The sequence below is a fragment of the Triticum aestivum genome, chromosome 2D, assembly GCF_018294505.1.
Source record: "Triticum aestivum cultivar Chinese Spring chromosome 2D, IWGSC CS RefSeq v2.1, whole genome shotgun sequence".
In the NCBI taxonomy this organism is placed as follows: Eukaryota; Viridiplantae; Streptophyta; class Magnoliopsida; order Poales; family Poaceae; genus Triticum; species Triticum aestivum.
Genome location: NC_057799.1, coordinates 604655967 through 604671038, shown reverse-complemented (window position 1 = coordinate 604671038; position 15072 = coordinate 604655967). Strand labels below are relative to the sequence as shown.

The 15072-nt window shown below is 46.8% G+C and overlaps 1 protein-coding gene across 1 annotated transcript; it reads left to right on the top strand.

The window, feature by feature from the left end:
- The first annotated feature begins 233 nt into the window (after positions 1-233).
- Positions 234-14551, top strand: LOC123054900 (wall-associated receptor kinase-like 8). Its single transcript, XM_044478776.1, has 3 exons — positions 234-1845; positions 12629-12736; positions 13168-14551. The coding sequence occupies exons 1-3, from the start codon at positions 828-830 to the stop codon at positions 14367-14369; spliced, it is 2328 nt and encodes a 775-aa protein (XP_044334711.1). The 5' UTR covers positions 234-827; the 3' UTR covers positions 14370-14551.
- Positions 14552-15072: the final 521 nt, after the last annotated feature.

Sequence of the window (15072 nt, the reverse complement as noted above, 5' to 3'; positions counted from 1 at the left end):
TCCACCACTTGTAATTTCTTCCCGAGGTGTTTGGTGGCTTGGTGCTAGCTGCTGATTGAGTCGGTGGGGATCGGAATCTATGGTGAGCAACTCGTTAAAGAGTCAATAATATTCCGTGAATAGATAGAAGATTGCAGTCACGGGTTCCTTGGTTCGATTTGTAGTTCCCGACCGTGCAAGCGAGGTGTTGGATGAAATGCTCAACTGAGTTCCGGCCGAGCGGGCACTCGATGGCACCTAGGCGGGGCCGAGCTGCATCGAGGTACTTTCTTCTTTCTTTCGCTGTCGGCCGGCTGGTCACCAAAATTGCCATTGCCTGGTAGCCTGGGAACCTTCAGCGACCTCTTGAACCAACCTACCTAGTGAACACACTCCATCCACCCAATTCGGATGGCATGCTGTGACCAACAGCAGCCAAGTTGGACACGAGTTTGAGTTTCCACATATAAAACACAAGACTGTGAAATCACTGATTATTATGCCACACTCGTTTCCCTTTCCTTTCTTACGACGGCATAGACTTTCCAGCTTGTACCAAAGAGACGTCCCTGATTGAGCTCAAGTTTATATCCAAATAGGACGATTGAGATGTCACTTGAGCTACTAGACAGGCAGGATTAGTCTATGCGTTTACTAATTCAGCTACTAGATTATGAACTCATAGGGAGTGCAGCATGCTTACATTGACTAGTCTATACGCGTACGTACTACTGTATCTGGTTGGCGTTGAAGTCAACTTAGAAGACCAAAGGATTTTAATTCCACACCAATTATGGAGGAGATAGATTACTAGTACGAGTATCAGCTGTCTAGCAAGTTCCCAAGCCATGCTAAGCTTGCCCAACAGCATGTTGCATGCTCATGCAACTTCTGGTAAGCCTGTATCTCGCCGCATGTCACAAGCAAAGCTCGTCGCCGCGACGCTCATGGCACTTCAGCTCCTCATGGCAACAGCCGTCACCGCCGTCCAGGTAGCCTTACCTGGGTGCCCGCAGGCCTGCGGCAACCTCACCGTCCCCTACCCTTTCGGCTTCCGGCGAGGCTGCTTTCGCAAGGGCTTCAACCTCACCTGCGACGAGACGCGCCGTCCGCCGAAGCTGCTCCTGGGCGACGGCGTGGAGGTGGACGCCATCTCCCTGGCGGACGGCACGGTACATGTCCAGACCAAGGTCGTGGCATTCCGACCACTTTACACAAACAGTGCCGTCGGCACGAGGAGATCTATCGACCGCAACTACTCGTGGTACGGCGGCCTGCCGGAAGTGTACAAGAGCGGCGCGCAGCTCGCGGTGTCCACCGAGCACAACGTCTTTGTGGCCATCGGGTGCAACTTCATCGGCTACCTCCTCGCAGTCAGCGATGGGGGTCGCGAGTATGTCAGCACATGCTCCACGCTGTGCAACGGCAAAACCCGGGACGCCTTGTGCACGGGCGTCGGCTGCTGCTGGACGACCATCGCGCAGCGCTACCCCGGGTACCAGGTGAAGTTCAAGGATTTGGACGATACGGTGGCAGCGTACGCGGGCCAAAGCCGTGCGTCGGTGGCCGCCTTCATAGTCGATCGCGAGTGGTTCGTAGGCACCATGCAGAACACTGTCAGCTTCAATGATTTTGTCAATGATGATTTCGGTAACGGGCCGTCCAGCATGCCCACCGTGCTGCAATGGTGGCTAGACGTAGATAGCGACCGTGACTTGGTCGTCAAGGATCCACGTTCTGCATCTCGTTGGAGATGCATAAGCTCCAATAGCTTCGCTGCCTACATCGGCGACGCAGTGAACAAAGTAAGGTGCAACTGCTCGGATGGATACGAGGGCAACTCGTACATCGTTGACGGATGTCAAGGTACCACCGCTCTCCCAACTTTCCCTCTGTTCATCATCCTTTAGAGTTTTGTTAAATCTTCTTACAGTCTTGCTAAGTCTCAGTCGTCTGAGAGATTTTACTTTGAGATCCATACAAAATTTCTTTTTAGTTTTTTTCTTTTTCTCTCTTGCATGTTATGTCACTTGAGTGAGGCTTGGTTAAATCTCAGTTGATTGAGAACTAGCCACACCCATCTTCTTATTACGTTGACAAGGATAGGACCCTTCAGACCGCATCACAAGAAAGCAGCCACCGCCACCCAAAACCCTTATCCACCGCCTTCGCCCTCCTTAATTTCCCCTTGTTGCTGCTAGAGACTAATGGCCGGGCCAAGCTCCAACACTAGTGAGTGAAGGTGGCGGATGGAGGTTTCGCTCTGGTTGGCTTCGGTGGCGATATACGATCTTGAGACAGTGCGCGGCTTGAGGCTGAGACTATGTCCATGCATCATTGCCATTTTTGGTAGGGTCGGTGCTCTGGTAGCAACGAGTTTGTCGCTGTGATCCCATCTGTAGGTACGCCGGCTGTAGCGGTAGCCTTATGGGGCCCAGTGAGGTGGTCTTCCCCCTCGGGCAGACGGTGGCGCCGTAGTCCTGCGTTGCTAGGCGGTTATCGCAATTGGGATTTCTGTAGTGCCGGTAAGATTCCTCTCTCGTCAATCTTCGTCGCTTATGTGATGATGGCATACACCGTTCGGATCATTTGGTGGCGACCGACACTTGGCTGCTTATGCGAGCACTTATCTCAAGACTTTGATTTGGTGGTGCTTCTTGAGTATACAGTCTCAAGCTATAGGGTCATAACCCTAAGTCCGGCCATGGTTGGTTATACCTGGCAATGATAGTGTGTTTCCTACCCTGTTGAAGACATTGCTTGGATTTGCTCAGACTTGATCTTCAGGATGAAAACCTAGTATTTGGCCTTCAGATGTTGGATCTGACATTGGCGGTGCTTGAACGTTGCTCCCTTCTGGAGGCGTGCTACTGGAGAACGTTTCTTATCATCCTTGTGATATCAAGAGAAGGTTGGTGCATATGGTCGTTGTAGTTCGTTGATTGTTATTTTGGTCACTTCAAAAAAAAATCATCACCTATGTATAGCTATGGTCTTGCTTTACTCAGCTATTTGCTGGCTTGATTCTTTGTGTCTATGCGTTGGTTTTGGTTGTCTGTATCCTAATTATGTAGATGCCAGATATGTGCTCAAGAGATCATAAGTTTCAATCACCCAAAGATTATAAGCTACTAAGATTAAAATGACACTCGTGGGTGGTGCAAGGGGGAATGCAAGGCTCTGTTATGTTTACGATAGGATAGATGCTCCGCGTGGGCGCAACCAGTGGGGTTGCGTTGCACAACGTGTGTTGGTGGTTTGTGCACGCTCTCTTTACTTATGTCTAATAGACGCAAGTTGTAGCGTGTCTCTATAGGTGATAGTGCTTGCGCCGCTAAACCCATTACCCCCTTTTGATACATGATGCACAAATAGTGCAGGTCTCCGGTAAGTCTTGTGGAGTATGTCATGTACTCACCTTTCTATAGCGAACACTTATACGTATATGGTGATGGACGGCATTAGATGGCTATCCCATAGACAGCGGTCGTCTGGGCAGGGAATGAACGCCTTTGCTGTGTTTATTGTTGATCAGGACTGATTCAACAGAAATGAAAACGAGATGATGGTCAACTTCACTTATCCATGCCAGCAAACCATGGTTGAGAGTGTTCTGGTAGTGTTGGAGGACATGTTGTCGTTGTCTGTCCAGCCCAATTCTTCGGAACTTAGAAGTTTAAGCTTGAACAACGATAGCTACTATGTTTTTGAAGATTATGAAAGAAGGCGGTGCAACTGTTCTAAAGGATACGAGGGTAACCCTTACATCGCTAATGGGTGCCAAGGTATGCTAGTAATAGTTTTTGGTATGTTCTTACCTAGTTGCGGTAGTTATAATGTTGTGAGAGCACATGCATGTTGGGGATCGTAGCAGAAATTTAAAATTTTCTACGCATCATCAAGATCAATCTATGGAGTCATCTAGCAACGAGGGAGAGGAGTGCATCTACATACCCTTGTAGACCGCGAGCGGAAGCGTTCAAGTGAACGGGGTTGATGGAGTCGTACTCGTCGTGATCCAAATCACCGATGACCGAGCGCCGAACGGACGGCACCTCCGCTTTCAACACACGTACGGAGCAGCAACGTCTCCTCCTTCTTGATCCAGCAAGGGGGAAGGAGAGGTTGATGGAGATCCAGCAGCACGACGGCGTGGTGGTGGAAGCAGCGGGGATCTCGGCAGGGCTTCGCCAAGCTCAGCGAGAGGGAGATGTGTCACGGGAGGGAGAGGGAGGCGCCAGGGGCTGTTGTGCGGCTGCCCTCCCTCCCCCCCCCCCACTATATATAGGGGCCCTGGGGGGCGCCGGCCCCGGGAGATCCAATCTCCAAGGGGGCGCCGGCCCCGGGAGATCCAATCTCCAAGGGGGCGGCGGCCAAAGGGGGTGGCTTCCCCCCCAAGCCAAGTGGGGCGCCCCCACCCCTAGGGTTTCCAACCCTAGGCGCAGGGGGTGGCCCAAGGGGGGCGCACCAGCCCACCAGGGGCTGGTTCCCCTCCCACTTCAGCCCATGGGGCCCTCCGGGATAGGTGGCCCCACCCGGTGGACCCCCGGGACCCTTCCGGTGGTCCCGGTACAATACCAGTGACCCCCGAAACTTCCCCGGTGGCCGAAACTGGACTTCCTATATATAATTCTTCACCTCCGGACCATTCCGGAACTCCTCGTGACGTCCGGGATCTCATCCGGGACTCTGAACAACTTTCAGATTTCTGCATACTAATATCTCTACAACCCTAGCGTCACCGAACCTTAAGTGTGTAGACCCTACGGGTTCGGGAGACATGCAGACATGACCGAGACGACTCTCCGGTCAATAACCAACAGCGGGATCTGGATACCCATGTTGGCTCCCACATGTTCCACGATGATCTCATCGGATGAACCACGATGTCGAGGATTCAATCAATCCCGTATACTATTCCCTTTGTCAATCGGTACGTTACTTGCCCGAGATTCGATCGTCGGTATCCCAATACCTCATTACCGGCAAGTCACTTTACTCGTACCGTAATGCATGATCCCGTGACCAACCACTTGGTCACTTTGAGCTCATTATGATGATGCATTACCGAGTGGGCCCAGAGATACCTCTCCGTCATACGGAGTGACAAATCCCAGTCTCGATTCGTGCCAACCCAACAGACACTTTCGGAGATACCCGTAGTGCACCTTTATAGCCACCCAGTTACGTTGTGACGTTTGGCACACCCAAAGCACTCCTATGGTATCCGGGAGTTGCACAATCTCATGGTCTAAGGAAATGATACTTGACATTTGAAAAAGCTCTAGCAAACGAACTACACGATCTTGTGCTATGCTTAGGATTGGGTCTTGTCCATCACATCATTCTCCTAATGATGTGATCCCGTTATCAATGACATCCAGTGTCCATAGTCAGGAAACCATGACTATCTGTTGATCAACGAGCTAGTCAACTAGAGGCTCACTAGGGACATGTTGTGGTCTATGTATTCACACATGCATTACGATTTCCGGATAACACAATTATAGCATGAACAATAGTCAATTATCATGAACAAGGAAATATAATAATAACCATTTTATTATTGCCTCTAGGGCATATTTCCAACAGTCTCCCACTTGCACTAGAGTCAATAATCTAGTTACATTGTGATGAATCGAACACCCATAGAGTTCTGGTGTTGATCATGTTTTGCTCTAGGGAGAGGTTTAGTCAACGGATCTGCTACATTCAGGTCCGTATGTACTTTACAAATATCTATGTCTCCATTTTGAACATTTTCACGAATGGAGTTGAAGCGATGCTTGATATGCCTGGTCTTCCTGTGAAACCTGGGCTCCTTGGCAAGGGCAATAGCTCCAGTGTTGTCACAGAAGAGAGTCATCGGGGCCGACGCATTAGGAATCACCCCTAGGTCGGGAATGAACTCCTTCATCCAAATTGCTTCTTGTGCTGCCTCTCAGGCCGCCATGTACTCCGCTTCACATGTAGATCCCGCCACGACGCTTTGCTTGCAACTGCACCAGCTTACTGCCCCACTATTCAAAATATACACGTATCCGGTTTGTGACTTAGAGTCATCCAGATCTGTGTCGAAGCTAGCATCGACGTAACCCTTTACGACGAGCTCTTCGTCACCTCCATAAACGAGAAACATATCCTTAGTCCTCTTCAGGTACTTCAGGATATTCTTGACCGCTGTCCAGTGTTCTATGCCGGGATTACTTTGGTACCTTCCTACCAAACTTACGGCAAGGTTTACATCAGGTCTGGTACACAGCATGGCATACATAATAGACCCTATGGCCGAGGCATAGGGGACGACACTCATCTTTTCTCTATCTTCTGTCGTGGTCGGGCATTGAGCCGTGCTCAATTGCACACCTTGCAATACAGGCAAGAACCCCTTCTTGGACTGGTCCATATTGAACTTCTTCAATATCTTGTCAAGGTACGTACTTTGTGAAAGACCAATAAGGCGTCTCGATCTATCTCTATAGATCTTGATGCCTAATATATAAGCAGCTTCTCCAAGGTCCTTCATTGAAAAACACTTATTCAAATAGGCCTTTATACTTTTCAAGAATTCTATATTATTTCCCATCAACAATATGTCATCCACATATAATATGAGAAATGCTACAGAGCTCCCACTCACTTTCTTGTAAACACAGGCTTCTCCATAAGTCTGTGTAAACCCAAACGCTTTGATCATCTCATCAAATCGAATGTTCCAACTCCGAGATGCTTGCACCAGCCCATAGATGGAGCGCTGGAGCTTGCATACCTTGTTAGCATTCTTAGGATCGACAAAACCTTCCAGCTGCATCATATACAATTCTTCCTTAAGAAAGCCGTTAAGGAATGCCGTCTTGACGTCCATTTGCCATATCTCATAATCATAGAATGCGGCAATTGCTAACATGATTCGGACGGACTTCAGCTTCGCTACGGGTGAGAAAGTCTCATCGTAGTCAACCCCTTGAACTTGTCGATAACCCTTAGCGACAAGTCGAGCCTTATAGATGGTCACATTACCATCCGCGTATGTCTTCTTCTTAAAGATCCATTTATTTTCTATGGCTCGCCGATCATCGGGCAAGTCAGTCAAAGTCCATACTTCGTTTTCATACATGGATCCTATCTCGGATTTCATGGCTTCTAGCCATTTGTCGGAATCTGGGCCCGCCATTGCTTCTTCATAGTTCGAAGGTTCACCATTGTCTAACAACATGATTTCCAAGACAGGGTTGCCGTACCACTCTGGCGCGGAACGTGTCCTTGTGGACCTACGAAGTTCAGTAGGAGCTTGATCCGAAGTACCTTGATCATCATCATCATTAACTTCCTCTCTAGTCGGTGCATGCACCACAGGAACATTTTCCTGAGCTGCGCTACTTTCCGCTTCAAGAGGTAGTACTTCATCAAGTTCCACTTTCCTCCCACTTACTTCTTTCGAGAGAAACTCTTTCTCCAGAAAGGATCCGTTCTTAGCAACAAAGATCTTGCCTTCGGATCTGAGGTAGAAGGTATACCCAATGGTTTCCTTTGGGTATCCTATGAAGACGCATTTCTCCGACTTGGGTTCGAGCTTTTCAGGTTGAAGTTTCTTGACATAAGCATCGCATCCCCAAACTTTTAGAAACGACAGCTTAGGTTTCTTCCCAAACCATAATTCATACGGTGTCGTCTCAACGGATTTCGACGGAGCCCTATTTAAAGTGAATGCGGCAGTCTCTAAAGCATAACCCCAGAATGATAGCGGTAGATCGGTAAGAGACATCATAGATCGCACCATATCCAATAGAGTGCGATTACGACGTTCGGACACACCATTACGCTGAGGTGTTCCAGGCGGCGTGAGTTGTGAAACAATTCCACATTTCCTTAAGTGTGTGCCAAATTCGTGACTCAAATATTCCCCTCCACGATCTAATCGTAAGAACTTTATTTTTCTGTCACGTTGATTCTCAACCTCACTCTGAAATTCCTTGAACTTTTCAAAGGTCTCAGACTTGTGTTTCATTAGGTAGACATACCCATATCTACTCAAGTCATCAGTGAGAGTGAGAACATAACGATAGCCACCGCGAGCCTCAACACTCATTGGACCGCACACATCAGTATGTATGATTTCTAATAAGTTGGTTGCTCGCTCCATTGTTCCGGAGAACGGAGTCTTGGTCATTTTGCCCATGAGGCATGGTTCGCATGTGTCAAATGATTCATAATCGAGAGACTCTGAAAGTCCATCAGCATGGAGCTTCTTCATGCGCTTGACACCAATGTGACCAAGGCGGCAGTGCCACAAGTATGTGGGACTATCGTTATCAACTTTACATCTTTTGGTATTCACACTATGAATATGTGTAACATCACGTTCGAGATTCATTAAGAATAAACCATTGACCAGTGGGGCATGACCATAAAACAAATCTCTCATATAAATAGAACAACCATTATTCTCGGATTTAAATGAGTAGCCATTTCGCATTAAACGAGATCCGGATACAATGTTCATGCTCAAAGCTGGCACTAAATAACAATTATTGAGGTTTAAAACTAATCCGTACGTAAATGTAGAGGTAGCGTGCCGACGGCGATCACATCGACCTTGGAACCATTCCCGACGCACATCGTCACCTCGTCCTTCGCCAGTCTCCGCTTATTCCGCAGCTCCTGTTTTGAGTTACAAATATGAGCAACCGCACCGGTATCAAATACCCAGGAGCTACTACGAGTACTGGTAAGGTACACATCAATTACATGTATATCACATATACCTTTGGTGTTGCCGGCCTTCTTGTCCGCTAAGTATTTGGGGCAGTTCCACTTTCAGTGACCACTTCCCTTGCAATAAAAGCACTCAGTCTCAGGCTTAGGTCCATTCTTTGGCTTCTTCCCGGGAACTGGCTTATCGGGCGCGGCAACTCCCTTGCCGTCCTTCTTGAAGTTCTTCTTACCCTTGCCTTTCTTGAACTTAGTGGTTTTATTCACCATCAACACTTGATGTTCCTTTTTGATCTCCACCTCCGCTGATTTCAGCATTGAATATACCTCAGGAATGGTCTTTTCCATCCCCTGCATATTGAAGTTCATCACAAAGCTCTTGTAGCTCGGTGGAAGCGACTGAAGGATTCTGTCAATGACCGCGTCATCCGGGAGATTAACTCCCAGCTGAGTCAAGCGGTTGTGTAACCCAGACATTTTGAGTATGTGCTCACTGACAGAACTATTTTCCTCCATCTTACAACTGAAGAACTTGTCGAAGACCTCATATCTCTCGATCCGGGCATGAGCTTGGAAAACCATTTTCAGCTCTTCGAACATCTCATATGCTCCGTGTTGCTCAAAACGCTTTTGGAGCCCCGGTTCTAAGTTGTACAGCATGCCGCACTGAACGAGGGAGTAATCATCAGCACGTGACTGCCAAGCGTTCATAATGTCTTGGTTCTCTGGGATGGGTGCATCACCTAGCGGTGCTTCTAGGACATAATCTTTCTTGGCAGCTATGAGGATGATCCTCAGGTTCCGGACCCAGTCCGTATAGTTGCTGCCATCATCTTTCAGCTTGGTTTTCTCTAGGAACGCGTTGAAGTTGAGGGCAACGTGGGCCATTTGATCTACAAGACATATTGTAAAGATCTTAGACTAAGTTCATGATAATTAAGTTCATCTAATCAAATTATTCAATGAACTCCCACTCAGATAGACATCCCTCTAGTCATCTAAGTGAAACATGATCCGAGTCAACTAGGCCGTGTCCGATCATCACGTGAGACGGACTAGTCAACATCGGTGAACATCTTCATGTTGATCGTATCTTCTATACGACTCATGCTCGCCCTTTCGGTCTTCCGTGTTCCGAGGCCATGTCTGTACATGCTAGGCTCGTCAAGTCAACCTAAGTGTATTGCGTGTGTAAATCTGGCTTACACCCGTTGTATTCGAACGTTAGAATCTATCACACCCGATCATCACGTGGTGCTTCGAAACAACGAACCTTCGCAACGGTGCACAGTTAGGGGGAACACTTTCTTGAAATTATTATAAGGGATCATCTTACTTACTACTGTCGTACTAAGCAAATAAGAAGCAAAACATGATAAACATCACATGCAATCAAATAGTGACATGATATGGCCAGTATCATATTGCTCCTTTGATCTCCATCTTCGGGGCGCCATGATCATCTTCGTCACCGGCATGACACCATGATCTCCATCATCGTGTCTTCATGAAGTTGTCACGCCAAAGATTACTTCTACTTCTATGGCTAACGTGTTTAGCAATAAAGTAAAGTAATTTACATGGCGTTATTCAATGACACGCAGGTCATACAAAAAATAAAGACAACACCTATGGCTCCTGCCGGTTGTCATACTCATCGACATGCAAGTCGTGATTCCTATTACAAGAACATGATCAATCTCATACATCACATATATTTCATTCATCACATCCTTTTGGCCATATCACATCACACGGCATATGCTGTAAAAACAAGTTAGACGTCCTCTAATTGTTGTTGCATGTTTTTACGTGGCTTCTATATGTTTCTAGCAAGAACGTTTCTTACCTACGTAAAACCACAATGTGATATGCCAATTTCTATTTACCCTTCATAAGGACCCTTTTCATCGAATCCGATCCGACTAAAGTGGGAGAGACAGACACCCGCTAGCCACCTTATGCAACTAGTGCATGTCAGTCGGTGGAACCTGTCTCACGTAAGCGTATGTGTAAGGTCGGTCCGGGCCGCTTCATCCCACGATGCCGCCGAATCAAGATAAGACTAGTAACGGCAAGTAAATTGACAATATCGACGCCCACAACCGCTTTGTGTTCTACTCGTGCATAGAAACTACGCATAGACCTAGCTCATGATGCCACTGTTGGGGATCGTAGCAGAAATTTAAAATTTTCTACGCATCACCAAGATCAATCTATGGAGTCATCTAGCAACGAGGGAGAGGAGTGCATCTACATACCCTTTTAGATCGCGAGCGGAAGTGTTCAAGTGAACGGGGTTGATGGAGTCGTACTCGTCGTGATCCAAATCACCGATGACCGAGCGCCGAACGGACGGCACCTCCGCTTTCAACACACGTACGGAGCAGCGACGTCTCCGCCTTCTTGATCCAGCAAGGGGGAAGGAGAGGTTGATGGAGATCCAGCAGCACGACAGCGTGGTGGTGGAAGCAGCGGGGATCTCGGCAGGGCTTCGCCAAGCTCAGCGAGAGGGAGAGGTGTCACGGGAGGGAGAGGGAGGCGCCAGGGGCTGTTGTGTGGCTGCCCTCCCTCCCCCCACTATATATAGGGGCCCTGGGGGGCGCCGGCCCCTGGGAGATCCAATCTCCAAGGGGGGCGGCGGCCAAAGGGGGTGGCTTCCCCCCCAAGCCAAGTGGGGCGCCCCCCACCCCTAGGGTTTCCAACCCTAGGCGCAGGGGGTGGCCCAAGGGGGGCGCACCAGCCCACCAGGGGCTGGTTCCCCTCCAACTTCAGCCCATGGGGCCCTCCGGGATAGGTGGCCCCACCCGGTGGACCCCCGGGACCCTTCCGGTGGTCCCGGTACAATACAGGTGACCTCCAAAACTTTCCCGGTGGCCGAAACTGGACTTCCTATATATAATTCTTCACCTCCGGACCATTCCGGAACTCCTCGTGACGTCCGGGATCTCATCCGGGACTCCGAACAACTTTCAGATTTCCGCATACTAATATCTCTACAACCCTAGCGTCACCGAACCTTAAGTGTGTAGACCCTACGGGTTCGGGAGACATGCAGACATGACCGAGACGACTCTCCGGTCAATAACCAACAGCGGGATCTGGATACCCATGTTGGCTCCCACATGTTCCACGATGATCTCATCGGATGAACCACGATGTCGAGGATTCAATCAATCCCGTATACAATTCCCTTTGTCAATCGGTACGTTACTTGCCCGAGATTCGATCGTCGGTATCCCAATACCTCGTTACCGGCAAGTCACTTTACTCGTACCGTAATGCATGATCCCGTGACCAACCACTTGGTCACTTTGAGCTCATTATGATGATGCATTACCGAGTGGGCCCAGAGATACCTCTCCGTCATACGGAGTGACAAATCCCAGTCTCGATTCGTGCCAACCCAACAGACACTTTCGGAGATACCCTTAGTGCACCTTTATAGCCACCCAGTTACGTTGTGACGTTTGGCACACACAAAGCACTCCTATTGTATCCGGGAGTTGCACAATCTCATGGTCTAAGGAAATGATACTTGACATTTGAAAAAACTCTAGCAAACGAACTACACGATCTTGTGCTATGCTTAGGATTGGGTCTTGTCCATCACATCATTCTCCTAATGATGTGATCCCGTTATCAATGACATCCAATGTCCATAGTCAGGAAACCATGACTATCTGTTGATCAACGAGCTAGTCAACTAGAGGCTCACTAGGGACATGTTGTGGTCTATGTATTCACACATGCATTACGATTTCCGGATAACACAATTATGGCATGAACAATAGACAATTATCATGAACAAGGAAATATAATAATAACCATTTTATTATTGCCTCTAGGGCATATTTCCACAATGCATGTGTTATCTTAGTTTTTAACATTCGATGTAAAACCCCCTTGTTTCCAACATTGTGCTTTTCCCCTACAGATATCGATGAGTGCTTACAGCCAGATGTTTATCCCTGCCATGGAACATGCATCAATATGCCAGGGACATACAGATGCTCAGCAAAGAAAAGAATCATCAGCTTAGCAGGTACATAAAACACACTTGATAGAAGTCTTCCGTTGTTGATAATTGCAAAGACAAACTTTCATGTTTTGTTCCTCAACTATTGCGAGTTTAGTTTTTTCCCTGAACTAAAATACAATAAATTTATATTAGAAACTTATTTTTGTTAAATACCACTATTACTAGGACCTAACTACTTAATATTCAGTTTACAATTAGTTATCTCTAATGCTTACTCAAATCATGACCAGGGTTGTAGATCACTCAAACATGGATAACTAAAAGGACGAGTATAAAGTACTTCCAATATGAATGGCCCAGTAGATAGTCATATTTCCCAAGAAAACCTTTTCATTGTACAATTTAGTAGTTTGAAAAATTGAGCTCGGCAGCTTGATTTCTTGAAGTGAACACAACATATATTGTTCAATCAATCTTATGTTCGCTTTCTGCAGGTCTAATTACCATAATAGCAATTGTTGCTGGTTTTGGCCTACTATTTTCACTCCTAGGTGTTGCCCAAGTCACAAAAAAACTCAAGAAACGAAGAGCCAAGAAGATCAGACAAAAATTCTTTAAGAAAAACCATGGACTGCTTCTGCAACAGTTAATCTCTTCGAACAAAGATATAGCCGAACAGATGAAGATTTTCAGCTTAGAAGAACTAGAACAAGCAACCAACAAATTTGATCATAATCGGATCCTTGGTGGCGGTGGGCATGGCATGGTGTATAAAGCCATCTTATCTGATCAACGTGTCGTGGCCATCAAGAAGGCCAAAATTGTTGTGCAGAGGGAAATCGACCAGTTCATAAATGAGGTTGCCATACTTTCACAGATAAACCACAGGAATGTGGTGAAACTTTTTGGTTGTTGTCTCGAGACAGAAGTTCCTCTACTAGTTTATGAGTTCATATCGAATGGAACTCTCTCTTGTCATCTCCATGGCAAAAGTGAGAACCATTTGTCATGGAAAACTCGATTGAGGATTGCGTTGGAAACTGCAAGGGCTATTGCATATCTACACTCTGCAGCTTCCATATCAGTATACCATAGAGATATCAAATGTGCCAATATTCTACTTACTGATACTTTAATAGCAAAAGTATCAGATTTTGGAGCTTCGAGGTCAATTGCAATAGATGAGACAGGAATACTTACAGTTGTCCAAGGAACCTATGGTTACCTTGATCCTGAATACTACTACACGAGTCGACTGACGGAGAAGAGTGATGTTTACAGCTTTGGTGTCATCCTAGCAGAGCTATTGACAAGTGTCACACCAGTTTTTTCTTCTCATTCATCAGAAGGAACAAGCCTAGCATCACACTTTGTATCACTAATGAGCAACAATCGCTTGTCAGATATTCTAGATACACAAATTATTCATGAAGGAGGAGTTGAAGATGCTGAGGTGGTTGCAACACTTGCACAAGCATGCTTAAGCTTAAAAGGGGAAGAAAGACCTACAATGAGGCAAGTGGAGACAACACTTGAAGATGTGCATAACTCAAAGGTCAAGCTCAGTTCTCAGACAACAAGAGTGAATCAGAATGCTATGAAAGATCAGCCATGGATGGGGAACAAAGGCGGTGAAGAAACTAGGTTATACAGCTTGGAGAAGGAGTTTATCCAATCATCCGAAATTCCTAGATGAGTTTACTTGCATGGTAAAATGAGTCAGGTATTATTGTTAGTTTGGGTGCCATGCTGCATGCCACATGTAAATTTCTTAAACAACAGCCGAGTGTAAATTAGGAACTGTTGATTGTAACCATATGTGTATTTCCTATGCTATTGAGTCATGCAGAACCAAATATGCAAAAGTAAATAAAATGAACCAAGTTACAGTTTTCTATTAAATATGAAGTTTGTCACACTTAATTCTGAAAGTTCGTGAGTACGTTGATGGGTCCATGAATGTACATATTGTAAATCCCCCCCCCCCCCCCCCCCCCCCCCCGCCCCCATACACACACATTCAAGAGCCGAATTTGCATCACATAGGTTTTGAGAGCACTGAGCTAACTTGTGAAATTATATATTGCAAGCACTTTCAGTGACGAGAAGGCAATGCAAATTTAGTGTTGCACAATAAGTTGCTACACCACTCTGAGTTGTTACTCGCTCCTCATCGCGCATCGGTCCATTAACCTTTTTGATGTCGTTATTTTTGTCGTGCCAAGGAAGCTCAGGTTGATTGACAAGTCCAAGCCTCAAGACCGGGAGCAAAGTTTATTATGCAATATAACTAATTGACAGCTCGTGAACTAGAAATATTAACTTAGCTAAAATTCCACGAGGTCGACACCAAAAGGATACATACATGGTCGACATCAGAAGTTTCTATGGCTAGAATT